Source organism: Gracilinanus agilis, chromosome 4 (assembly GCF_016433145.1).
Source record: "Gracilinanus agilis isolate LMUSP501 chromosome 4, AgileGrace, whole genome shotgun sequence".
NCBI lineage: Eukaryota > Metazoa > Chordata > Mammalia > Didelphimorphia > Didelphidae > Gracilinanus > Gracilinanus agilis.
In genome coordinates, this window is record NC_058133.1 from 511,269,112 (window position 1) to 511,281,787 (window position 12,676).

Below are 12,676 nucleotides of genomic sequence, written 5' to 3' on the forward strand. Positions count from 1 at the left end.
CGGGCAGCACCGGGGCCCCCCCACGGGCTCTGGCCACCTCTGACCCCTGCTTGGTCACTATCTCGCTCCCCACTCCAGTCCTTCTTTCCGTCCCTCCACAGTGAGGTCTTTCTCATGGAGGGGGTCCGATAGGCTCCTAGGATAAAGAGGAATCTCTGTTCTGGCATTCAGGGCCTCCTTGGAAGGTCCGGCTTCAGATGGCCTTTCCGGCCTTCTTTCAGGCTCCCCCACTGGCCGCCTCAGTGATTTCCTGAGGACGTTTGCTGGCCAGGCCTGTTCTGTCCTTCCACCCCCAGACAAGACTATGAATGGAGGCCTTGATGGCCTTTAGACCTGCCCCGAACCTTAGAGGGGCTTCTGGCTGTCTGTGTGTCTGTACGTGCATGTGTGTGTTTGCACGTGTGGTGGGATGCTGGCACACGCCACGGCGGCCCTCCTGGCCCCCTCCCCTGGGTGACGTGGGGTCCTCTGGCCCCCCACTCTGACTCCACACATCAGCCCCCGGCGCGGTGGGAAACGGTCTAAAGCCCCCAAGTTCTCGCAGCCTCCGGCTTCGGGGCAGCTCGGCATCCGCCTCGCGGACCTTTCAGGTGGCCGTCATTTGGCCGCTCTGAAGCCACCTGCTGGAAGTAGACGTGACTCAGGCCATTGATTTTTCCAGAAGAATATTTTGCTTTTCCTGCGTATTGGGGCTATTTTAGGCCCGTCTCTGGCCCGAACGCCCTATTAGAAAGCACAATATTTTTAATGGAAAAATCAATGGCCTTTTACACGATGTGACGTGTGGCTGGTGAGAGACGTCGGCTCATCCTGCCGCCAGGAGAGAGCTTGTCCTCTGGGCAGCTTCTCCCCTAAGCAGGGCACTGAGGGCTGCAGTCAGGGGGCTCCCCTTCCCCAGTGCAGGGCCAGCCTTGGACACTTCTTGGCTGTGTGACCCTGGGCGAGTCACTTCACCCTGTTTGCCTCTGTCTCATCACCTGCCCCATGAGCTGAAGAAGTGGCAAAGCCCTGGTGTCGGTGCCACGAAAGCCCAGAGAGGGCCCGGAGAGGCCTCGGGACGGCGCCCCGCAGGGAGCACTCAGATCCAGTTCTCTGGGCCCAAAGCAAATGAAGGCTCTTTCCTGGGCGGACCCTGTCCTCACTTCCGCTAACCCCAGGGCGGGAGCTTACGCAAGGCCAGCTGTCCAGCCATGTGGCGGGTGACCCTTCGCTTCAGAGGGAAAGCTGGCTGGGAGAAGCAGGGCCGTGTCAGGGCCCGGCGAGACGGCGTCCTGGAGCAGGAAGGGGCTGCGTTACCTCTCCAGGGCCTCCTGTCCAGCCCGTGCCTGGCTTCCCCTTTCGCCGGCCTAGAGGCACCCCTGGGCTGCCAAAGTGCGAAGGCTTGGAGTGGCCACGAGCTCGTCCGGCCAGGGTTGGCCCCTTCCCGGAGGCTGGCCTTCGTGCCGGCGCACACTTCATGCCCACTGCTGAGATCTCTGACCCGCCGGCGGAGCCCCCTGTGGCAGGGCCTGGGAGCCCCGGAGAGCCCGGCCGGAGCCCCAGGCGTCGGGGCCTGAGCAGGGAGCGGCCTCGGGGCTCGGGGTTTGTCCCAGAATTTAGGGTGTTTCCTCCCCCGGGAAGTCTGTCCCTTCACCGTGCCGTGTTCTTTCGGGTTCGCAGCGGCGGCAAAGACCACGAACACGCCATCCGCTACCAGCCGTTCCGCATGACGCCCTACCTGGTCCGAGTACAGGAGAGACCCAGCGCTGAAATCCAGCTCTGCTGCGTTCTGCTGGCCGAGAAGGTTCACTCCGGCTACGAAGGTACCCGGGCTGGGCGCCGCCCATCGCCAGTTAAGCGTTGGGGTTCCGGTTGGAGCCTGACGTATTTGGGGGTTTCCTTGAAGCGACAGACTGAGTGGGGTGTGAGTCTACAGCCCAGGATCCTTAGAGCCCCTGTTAGGGTCATGACTGTCGAGAGGTCGCACGTTCCGGCCCACAAAGGGGGTCCCTGGCAGGGCAGAGCGCTCGTGCTTGTCTCCCGGCGCCCCACTCCTCTGGTCTCTCCCTAGAGCCCGGCCGCTCTCGGCTTGGCTTTAATGTGCATTTCAGTTGTTTGGGGAATCGGGGGACACTCTTGGCGATGAGATTTCTTTCTTACAATCTCATTGCTTGTTAGCGGCTTCCCCTCGAGGTCGGGGACCCCCCCCACAGCTGGTCACTCCCCTTCCAGAGCAGTTGGTCAAGGCTGGCCAGCTGTCGTGGGCACTTTTCTCAGCATCTCCGTTCTAAGATTATGAGTCGGCACCATTCATGGCAGTGACCGAAGTCTGCCCGACAGGCTCATGAAGGCCTCCGTGGTGCTTTGTGGGGAGGGGGCGTGTCGGAGGGAACTTCTGAGACCCGGGTTCAAGCCCGTCTCTAACATACACCGGCCAGGGTGCCTCATCCCTCCAGGCAGGAAATGGCTGGGCAGGGGAGCTCCCGCCCTGGCTCTCCAGGGCCGTCCCAGGGCCGCTGCCCAGACCTTCCCTTCTGGCTTTGTGCCGGCTCCTTGCCGGTCCTTCTCGACCTAAGCGGCCCTTCCCGGCGGTTGTCCCGGGTCTGGACGAAGGCCAGCTGCCCCGGCCCAGCTTTCTTGTCACCTGTTCTCGCAGCGCCCCGGATCCCGCCGGACAAGAGGATCTTCACCACCACGCACAGCCCGAACTGTTTGTTCCAAGACATTGACGAGAGGTGAGCGCTCCGAGCCCCCAGCCCGGCCACTCAGGCCCAAGACGGCCCCGAGGGCAGCTCCCCGGGCGGGAAGCTCTCATGCCCAGACACGCGCCTGCAAGCCCCGAGCATCTCCCTGCAGCCCAGTACACTCAGGCCCGCGCACACACGTGTGTCTAGACACGCATAGGCAGATGCTGTTCTGTGGGTAGAGCCAAGCCTGGCACGGGAGGTCCCGGGTTCCACTATGGCTTCAGACGTGTCCTGATGGGAGGTCCAGGCTGGCCACTTGCCTAAATTTCCCCTCTACAAGCTCGGGAGGATAAGCTCAGGGTCGGGGGGATGGCTTGAGAGGACCCCTGTCAGGGCTGGCCGCGAAGCGGGACGGAACGTCCATCCGTTATGGCTACTGGCCACATGCGGGAGCGCCTGCGCGTCTCTAAGGCCACAGCCCTCCTGGAGGAGTGGCTCGAAGGCCTTCTTCCCAGCCTCCTCCGTTTGCCTTTCAGAGCTGTTCCTCTCCTGGGCTACCTGCCTCAGGACCTGATCGGGACGCCCATCCTGGTGCATCTGCACCCGCGAGACCGACCCCTCATGCTGGCCGTTCACAAAAAAAGTAAGTGGCCCTTTTCATGTGTGGGAGAGACTCAGGGGAGCCCCGTAGAGCAGTCTGGCCTCACACCTTTCCTGGCTGTGTGACCCTGGACAGGTCACTTCACCCCCACTGCCCAGCCCTTCTCTGCTGCCTTGGAGCCAGTACTTAGGACCAGTTAGAAGTTAAGGGTTTAAAGAACAAAAACCAAAAAGTTCTCCTGAGAAAACTAGCCGTGGGCAGAGTTCTTCAACGTAAATGAGACACCCAAAAAGAGCCTGAGAGGGTGAACAGACGGAGTGCTGGGGAGGAGGAGCGGCCTGGCTGAAGGGACTGACCGAGGGCTCTGCTCTGGCAGAGCAGCCTGGCAGGCGGGAAGCGAGAGGGCCCAAGAAGGAAGCTGGAGGTTCTTCCGTTTTAAAGGAAAGAGATTTGAGAGCACAATTGGAGGGGCGAAAGCCTACGGTAGGCTGGCTGAGACAGCAAAAGCTGCCGCCTCGCCACATCCCAGGAACACACAGAACAGAGAGATCCTGTGGGAGGCCAGGGGCGGCGGGAGAAGGCAGTCTGACGTTGCACAAGCAGGGAACTCCCCGATGCTCTCTGATGGGGCACCCCAAAGGCAGAAAAGCCGCTTCCCCCCTCCAAGGAGATTATTCCTGCCCCAAAGAGCAGAGCAGCCAAGTACAGACAGGAAAGGCTGGAGAGCAGCAGGCGTTGCTGGGGGCTTTGCCGTGGAGGGACAGACTGTGGCCCAAAATGGGGAGAGAATGGGGAGAAGGACAGAGCGGGCCGGGGAATGGGCCCAGTGCTCGTGTGTGACTCTTCACTTCCTGAGGTGGAGGAAAGCGCCCCGAAAAGGAGGCTCCGGGTTCAGGGCAGGTTTTCTCTTTTCAAGCAAACACAGTTAATTGTGTAACACGTGACCTGCCTTCTCCCCGGGTACCCCGAGAGAGCACAATGGAAGGGTGAGGTTGGGGGTGCGCACCAGCCGCTGGCGGAAGGCTCTGATCTTCCCGTGAGCCGCCATCACGTGGGAGGACCCCGAGCAATGCAGCCCCCTCCACGGGGAGAAGTGAGGGACCCCGAGGCAGATCCAAGCAGCTTTTTCTCTCGTTTTATTTTTATTTTGTAACACAGTTAATGTGGAAGCATTTTACATGATGCCCCCCAGATAATAGTATCACAAGGCTGGCCTTCTCTGTGGAGCTGGGGGGACCGAAGGGAGGGAGAGAGTTTGGAGCTTGAGCTAGAACCATGAATACTTAAAAATATAAAGAAAGAAAAAAGAAAGAAAGCGCTCCACGAGTCGAAACCGAAAGTTAAAACTTCGATTTTTTTTAAAAAAACATTTTGAAAGTAGCGTTAAGGTTTGCTCACGTCACTAATAAAACGTGAGCAAATTTTTCTGTATATCTGAGATTGTTAAGAATGAATCTTTAATGAGGGGCAGCCAGGTGGTTCAGCGGGTAGAGAACCAGAGCTAGAGAGGGGAGGTCCTGGGTTCAAATCTGGTCTCAGAAACTTCCTACGTGGGTGACCCCACTGCCTGGCCTTCCTGCCCTTCCCTTGGAACCGGCGCACAGTACCGATTCTCAAATGGACCGAAAGGAGGGAAGCTGCCTGGAAGGCTTCGTGGTTTGTTTTTTCTCTGCCCTTTGGCTGGTCGTCCTTCCGACGCGGCCGTGACGGTGCTCCTCCATCTTGCAGTCCTGCAGTACGGCGGGCAGCCCTTCGACTACTCCCCCATCCGCTTCTGCACCCGCAACGGCGAGTACATCACCATGGACACCAGCTGGTCCAGCTTCATCAATCCTTGGAACAGAAAAGTCTCCTTCATCATCGGACGGCACAAAGTGAGGACGTAAGTGCGCCCCCCGCCCACGCTCAGCCGGGCCTGGGCACCCGGCGGCAGTCACGCTCGCATTGGCGGCACGTTTCTTCCTAAAACACGGCGTCATGGCTGCGCTCTGAACCAGCCCGCCCAAGTTTCCCCTGGGATGTCACTAAAACAGAAAGTAAATTCCTGGGGCGCCTGCAGACCAAAAAGACCAAAGTCTGCACCTCCTCGTCTGTCGGGTGCCTCAGTGCCCTGCCTCGGTGCCCTGCCTCGTGCCCTGCCTCGTGCCCTGCCTCGGTGCCCTCTGTGTGCAAAGTCAGAGGCTCGGCGCTGCCCGAGGCCCGCTCTGGGGGCCCAGGAAGGGATGGTGGAAGCTGGGAGGGCGGGAAGCAGCTGGGGGCTCCCCCTGCGTTTCTGGTCCAGGGATGTTGGCCTCCTCCCGAGTGACCTCAATACATTTGTTCAGGGGTCCTTTAAACGAGGATGTCTTTGCTGCGCCCACGTGCCCAGAAGAGAAAACCCCCCATCCCAGCATCCAGGAGATCACGGAGCAGATCTACCGGCTGTTGCTGCAGGTAGGCCCCCACGCTGGGGGTTCCATGGTGGGGGGGGGGCCTCCCTTTCCTGTGACTGCGGCGCCCCAAAGGCTTCCTCATGGCTCCAGAAGCGGCGCACACTGCCAGGCCAGCTCTGTTCCTCCGGCAGTCTATCCACAAGCATTGATTTTCATTTTTAAAATGTTTAATGCTCATAACCTTCTGTTTCAGAGTCAATACTAAGTATTGGTTCCAAGGCAGAAGAGCAGAAAGGGCTGGGCCACAGGGGTCAAGTGACTTGCCCAGGGTCACCTAGTGAGGAAGTGTCTAAGGTTAGATTTGAACCCAGAACCCTCCATCTCTAGGCCCGGCTCTCTGTCCACTGAGCCACCCAGCTGCCCCTCAACAAGCAGTTATTCAGTACTTACCATGGACCAGGTACGGTGCCAAGTGCTGGCCTGGCATTTGGGGTTCGATGCCTTTTAGCTCTTTCTGTAGAGACAACATGCCAGGCTTTGGGTTGGTTTTTCCTTTGTACCCCGTTCTCCTTTTCCAGATTCCCTGCAGGCCCCATTCTTAGGCATTCTGTGATCGGGTTCTCTGCCTCCTCTCTGAGACTAGCACGCCGGGCGCGCCCTTCTGCGCTGCCTCGGAGTGTCTCCAGATTCCTCATAATGGGAAAGGAGGTCCTTCATGGAGGAAGTGAAGGAGGAGGAGCTCGTGGGAGGGAGGGAGACAACCTGGATCGCAGAATAGCAGAAAACAGCCATTAAAATGGTATCGACGTGTAGTCAAAATGACGTTTTATTTTTCAGTCGGTACAAATCTTCCTCCCCCACCCCATGCCCAACTGAGGAAGAAAGAATAAAAAACCTGGTTATAAACCTCCATCGTAGAGCAAACAAACTTCCACATTGGCCGCGTCCAAAGGAAGTGGCTCCTCCGTGGCCGCCATCCGCTCTCCGTTAGGAGTGGGCCGCAGGGGTCGTCCTGGGTCCTGGGCCTGCTCAGTGGGACGCTGACGGCTCCCCTCGCTCCCCCGTGTTTCTCCCTGTTTCCAGCCCGGTCAGATCCCATTTCTTTGAGACTCACCACTCATTCCGCCATTCCCCAAGCACGAGCCTCGGGCTCCGGCTCTTTGCTGCCACCGGAAGAGCCGCTCTTGGTGCTTTTGTCCCCGGGGAGCCTTCCTCTCCTTCTTGCACCTTTGGGGTACCAGCCTCCACGCATGTTTTGCACCTCAGTCGTTTGAGGGCCGTCGGTGTTCCAGAATGCTCCCCAGCCCTGCCTTAGTGCGGCCCTTTCCCTGCAGCCCCCCAACACTCGGCCTTGTCTCGTGGCCACTTCTGCCAGCCTGAGGGTGGGGCGGCCCCTCTCAGGCAGGGGGTGACCCCCTTGTAGCAATGTAAGCCGCTTTCTTGGGCGTCTCTTGGAACTGAGACGTGCATCAGAGAACTCCCCCTGGAGGTTCATTTCCCTCCGTCTGACTGTGGTGGCTTCGTTTGTGGGCGACTCTTTAGCCCGACATCATCCCACGTAGCCCCGAGCCTGGAATGCCGCGGCTAGTCTGAGGCCCGCAGAGATGAACAAAAATGGGGCGAGGACCCTCCGATAAAACTGTTTCCCAAGCGAAGCAGATTCCAAAATGGTAGAAGCAGCTCAAGGGGCCCTGCTGGAGGCTCTCCCTTCCCTCTCCCGGCCTCCGCTCCGTCATCCCAGCCCTGGGGTTTAAGAGGGACGTTGCGGGGGGCAGCCAGGGCAGGGACGTCCCGGAGCCCACGTCATCCGGGCAGAGGAGTCGCAGCCAGGGCCTAGCCAGGAAGGACCGCCGTGGCGCGGTTTGACCCTGCAGGCCAAGGCGAGGAAGGGCAAAAGTGAGCCGAAGAGGATCCTTTAGACTGAGGCTCCGGGCTGCCGAGGCAGGTGCTGAGCTCTTCGCTGCGATGGGGGCCGGGGGCAGTTCTCCAGGCGCCCCCCCCGCCTCCTGCGGGAACCCTCTTCCGACCCCCTTCTTCGCTCGCCGTCAGAAAGTGCCCGGAGCGGGCACGCGGCCCCGGAAGGGAGCCAGTGACGGCTTTTCTCTTTTCAGCCCGTTCACAACAGCGGCTCCAGCGGCTACGGCAGCCTGGGCAGCAACGGCTCCCACGAGCACCTCATGAGCCAGACGTCCTCGAGCGACAGCAACGGGCACCTCCCGGAGGACTCGAGGAAGAGGCGGCCGGTACGTGGGGCGCTTTGGGCCTTCCGTTCCTGCGGCTCCGCCCCGCCTGGCAGACGGGGTCTTCTCACACTGACTACCGGCAGCCCCTCGCTGGGGGAGGGGGCACTGGGGGGGCTTTGAGGGAGTCCCTCCCTTCTCCTGCAGAATGAATGGGGTGGGGGCAGGGGGGACCCTGTCCAAGGCCCCCCCCAGTCACAGCATCTCAGAAGTGCCGAAGGTCAACCCAAGCTTCTCCGAGGCTCTACTTCACGTCTCAGGACTTGTTGGGTTTTGTGTTTTTTAACCAAAATGGTCTTCCGTTTCCATTTCATAAGGGCACAGAGGGGGCGTGTCTGACGGATGCTGTCTGTTGTTTCTTTTAAGACCACCCGAAAAGGGACGTGTAAAGACCCTCAGAAGGTCCTAAGCAAAAGCACCGTTCTGGGCGAGAGAGACGAAGAAATGAGGACGGCAGCCGCAGGTAGGCCTTCCTCCCGGCCGGGTGGGTGGGGGCTGGGAAGCTCCTTGCTGGCTTGCCAAAGGGACGCTCACAGGGCTGCTTGTGCTCAGGCCCGACGCGCCGCTGGCCTGGCTCTGAGAGGTCCCCCCTCTCCCCCACGGGGAGCAGCCTTCTTCCGGCTGCCCCTTCCCTGGCGGGGGCTCTCTGGCCCCGGGATGGACAGGCTGTGTCTGAAAGGGGAAGGTGTGGGGCCCTGGAGATGCGGGTCTGGAACTCAGAACTCTGAAGAGGGCAGGGCGGGCTGAGGAGATCTGGAATGCCTGGCCCAGAGGCGGGCCAGGTCAGAGCCTTACGGGATGTCGGCTTCCATGGAGGGGCCGCCCCAGAGAGGAGGGGGATGCCGCAGGGGGCGACGAGGAAAGGCTCCCACCCAGAATGCAGATGCCGGCACGGCGCCAACACGGCGGCCAGCGGACGGACGGTTTTGTTCTCTTTGCAGGAAGTCAGCCGAGAGAGATGTCCGCCACGGAGAAGGAGCCCGTGGCCAGCGGCCCGCAGAAGTGCGTCCTGCCCGAGGAGCCGGCCTGCAAGGGCCAGTCTGGCTACTCCTACCAGCAGATCAGCTGCCTGGACAGCGTCATCAGGTGCGCAGCCTCCCGCGGCCGCCGCCCGCCAAGCGAGCCGCCTTTGCCTCCCTCTGAGACTTTCCCACCTTCCTCCCCGCCAGGTACCTGGAGAGCTGCAGCGTGGCGGGGCCGCTGAAGAGGAAATGTGGGGCTCTGCCCGCCGGCGCCCCCTCCGAGGGTGAGCAGAACCCCGCGGAGCCCCCGGGCCGGCCTCGGCTCTGGGTTTGGCCCACGAGCGGCTTGTCTAGAAGTTCTGCTCTGAGGGCCTCCGGGAAACCCTGGCGGGACGGCGGCCCCTGGTCGTGGGGCCCCCCGAGGGGAGTCTCTGCTCAGGGCCCGCGTCTTTGAGACGGGAGGGGTTCTGGCTGGTACCCCGAACCTGGGCCTCTTCCCTAGGTTGGGCTTCCCGAGTGCACGTAGAGATGCGGGACGTGATTCAGGGAACTCCCCGAAGCCGGGCTGGGCCCCAGCCGGGCCCCTGCAGCTGCCCTCTGCCCCCCCCGGGCACCGCCTGCCCCGGCGGCCTCTCCAGGGCTCCCTTGCAGGCTCCCCCCTCCATCCCTTCGGCGGCTCCTCTTGGCACGTGCTTCGTGTGGGAGGCTCGAAGCTCTTGTGACCCCTTCTGGGTAGCACAGCCAGGAACGGCTGGCGGCCAGAATGGGGACGTGGCGATGCCCAGAGGAGCCTCCCGAGGCCTTTCCCGCAGGGCTGAGGGCAGCCCTGGCGCCCCCTTTCTCCGCTCCTCATGGTCTTCCCAGCCAGCAGGAAGTTTAGTCCCTCAGGCCAGGGCAGCAGAGCCTGGGGGGACCTGCTCAGAGCCCCCCCTCCGCCCTCGGGGTCCCCCAGACACTGGGGGGGCCGGGCTGCGTGCCGGGGTGCCTCGTCCCCTCCTCACCCGCTTTCCTCGTCCCTTCTACAGAGGTGACGTCCGTGGCGAAGGTCCCCCTGACTGCCGACGACCTGAAGACAGTCCAGGCGAGCGGGCCCCGCGGGGCCCCTGTCATGGGGCCTCACTTGACCTCGTTGGCGCTGCCGGCCAAGGCGGACAGCGTGGTCTCCCTCACCAGCCAGTGCAGCTACAGCAGCACCCTGGTGCACGTCGGGGACAAAAAGCTGCAGCCCGAGTCCGGTACGTCTGCCCCCGGCTGGGGCCCGGCGCCCGGAGGGACACCCCGAGAGCTCCCCGGGAGCCCCCCGATGCCGATTGGGCCGGGCAGAGCCCTCCAGGAAGGGCTGGTTGGGGCTGCGGCCGGCGCCCTGGGGAAGGGGTTTTCCCACCACAGTTGAGAACAGCAGAAGCGCTGCGGCTCCTCCAGATGTTCCTCCTTCACCCGGGCGGCTCTGGGGCCCATAGAGAGAGTGGGGGGCCCCCCCCAGCCTAGCTGTAGCACCCTGGGCCAGTCCCTTCCCCCACCTCCCCAGGCCTTCCGGCTCCTCTGCCTGGGAATGGGCTCTCCTTGGCCATTCCAAGTCCAAGAGGTGACCCTGAACCCCTGCGGGGAGGCAGGAGAGGAGCCCCCCAGGCCGGCTCTCACGCGGGCGCCTGCCCTTCCCCTCTGCTCCAGAGATGATAGAAGAGTCCCTGGACAGCGGCGCCGCCCCTTCCTCGCACTGCGACTCGAGCCCGGAGTCGGGGCCCCCCAAGAGAGTGGGGCTGACCAAGGAGGTGCTGGCGGCCCACACGCAGAAGGAGGAGCAGAGCTTCCTGCACAGGTTCAAGGAAACCCGAAGACTCGGTGCCTTCCAGTCTCGCTGCCATCACTACCTGCACGAGAGATCCAGGGGCCGCCCTGGAGAGCGCGGTGAGTCCCGCCACCCTGCCTCGAACCTCAAACCTCGAACTGCGCCGCCGTCCCTCACCCGCCCCACTAGGCCCGGCCCTTCACGGCCAGCGTCGGCCGGTTCAGGGACGAGCAGAGGCAGAGGCCGGGCGGAAACTCTCACGTGTGCGCGGCCTCCACTTGGGGTCCCCATTTCCATTCCTCTCTGTTGTTGCTCTTCGTTTCTGGGCGCCCCGTCGAGGCCTGCTCCGGGCCCCCCTCCCTTCCCGTTCTCTGCGCCCAAACAGGTTTTCCTTTTCTGTCCTCGGCCCATCTGGGCAGATGGGGTGAGGCGGCGCCTCGCCTCACGGTCAGCTTCATCCACGTTTCTCAATCAAGAAAGATTCAGGGGGCAGCTGGGTGGCTCAGTGGAGTGAGAGCCAGGCCTAGAGACGGGAGGTCCTGGGTTCAAATCCGGCCTCAGACACTTCCCAGCTGTGTGACCCTGAGCAAGTCACTTGACCCCCATGGCCCACCCTGACCACTCTTCTGCCTTGGAGCCAATACACAGAAGTTAAGGGTTTAAAAAACAAAAAAGCATTCAGAGCATTTTCCTTAGAATTTAGCGAGCTGTGTGGAAGCTGCCTCGAGCCCCTCGGAGAAGCCGCCCCCTTCCTCCCTTTTGCTCCCATCATGCTCTCTGTGTCCGTGTGAGCGTCCGTTCTGGCCATGGCCGCGGATCGGACACTAAAACATTCCGGCTCCCTTTAAGCCTTTTAATGGCCGGCCAGAGCTCTGCCAGGACATGCAGGCAAGCTCGCCGGCCTGCCGGGCGCCCCCTGCCTTCTCTTCGCTCCTTGGGGCGGGGGGCGCTTCTCCTCTCCGGCCCCCTCGTCTTTCCGCTGTTTCTGCCGGGAGCTCGGCCGTCCCGGCCATCGGGGCTCTCACTAGGCCAGTCTCTGGGGTTGGGGGGCCGACGCTCTGCAGGGCACAAGGAAGGAGAAACGGGGGCTCCGTGTCTGGGCTTCTGGATCTCCCCAGAGCTCTGCAGACCCAGGCTGGCGCCTTCGCACAGGGGAGACCCGCAGCCCCCCATTTGTGAGGTGTCACCCCCTTAGTGCCCGGCCAGCCTCCGTGTTTGGTCTTCCTGGGGGCGTCCGAGCCGGCCACGGTCCTGCCCTGCCTTGGCCTTCCCTGGCAGGCACCAGCCGGGTCCGAGAGGAGCCTCGGCTCCCGGACGCCCCTCGCCCTTCCCTGCAGCCCCTCGAAGGGCGAGACGCCTCCAGACCCGGCGCTTCTGCACCCACAGACTCCTGCTGCCCCCCGGGGGGCCCCAAGGGAGGGCCCCGAGAAGCTCACGCTGGTCCTCTCGGCATTCTCTTAGTTGTTCGTGGCCTGAGAAGCAGCCTTTCGGGAGTGGATTCAGCTTGGAAGAAGCCCGGCAAGAACCGAAAGCAGAAGTCCAAGCGAATGAAGGCCCAGGAGTCCTCGGACAGCACCGCGTCCGGCGCCAACGTCCCGCCCCGCTCCCCGCTGCTCGGCCTGAATTCCACCGCCTGGTCGCCCTCGGACACCTCCCAGGCCAGCTGCCCTCCGGCCCCGCTGGCCGCCCTCGTGCCCACCTACTCGGTGCCGGTGTTCCCGTCCCCAGGAATCGCCCCTCCGGCCCCCCAGGCTCATCTGAACCACGTGGGGGGCTCGCAGCACTACGTGGCGCTGCCGCCGCCGGCCTTCTCAGCGCCCCTGGCCCCCGTCATGGCGGTCGTGCTGCCCGCTTACCCCTTCCCTCCGGCGAACCCCGGCGGGCAGCCCCCCTTCTACGCCGGCCCGAGCGGCTGCCCCCAGCACCCCGCGTGCCCCCCGCCGCTGGCATTCGCGGCGCAGCCCGAGGCCCCGGCTCTGGCCGCCTTCTCGGCGCAGACGCTGTGCCCGGCGCGGCAGGCGCGCCCGTCCCGGGCGGGCGACGGGG

At 62.8% G+C, this 12,676-nt stretch overlaps 1 protein-coding gene across 1 annotated transcript in view; it reads left to right on the forward strand.

Annotated features, from left to right (window-relative positions):
• PER2 (period circadian regulator 2) overlaps positions 1 to 12,676 on the forward strand; it is a 101,628-nt gene that overhangs the window by 13,197 nt on the left and 75,755 nt on the right. Inside the window, exons 8-20 of the mRNA XM_044675663.1 lie at positions 1,660 to 1,802; positions 2,636 to 2,714; positions 3,203 to 3,309; positions 4,996 to 5,149; positions 5,592 to 5,700; positions 7,751 to 7,882; positions 8,246 to 8,342; positions 8,821 to 8,965; positions 9,049 to 9,125; positions 9,344 to 9,526; positions 9,867 to 10,076; positions 10,513 to 10,749; positions 12,092 to 12,648. Coding sequence (XP_044531598.1) covers positions 1,660 to 1,802; positions 2,636 to 2,714; positions 3,203 to 3,309; positions 4,996 to 5,149; positions 5,592 to 5,700; positions 7,751 to 7,882; positions 8,246 to 8,342; positions 8,821 to 8,965; positions 9,049 to 9,125; positions 9,344 to 9,526; positions 9,867 to 10,076; positions 10,513 to 10,749; positions 12,092 to 12,648 — 2,230 coding nt within the window. The remainder of the gene's footprint in view (positions 1 to 1,659; positions 1,803 to 2,635; positions 2,715 to 3,202; positions 3,310 to 4,995; positions 5,150 to 5,591; positions 5,701 to 7,750; positions 7,883 to 8,245; positions 8,343 to 8,820; positions 8,966 to 9,048; positions 9,126 to 9,343; positions 9,527 to 9,866; positions 10,077 to 10,512; positions 10,750 to 12,091; positions 12,649 to 12,676) is intronic.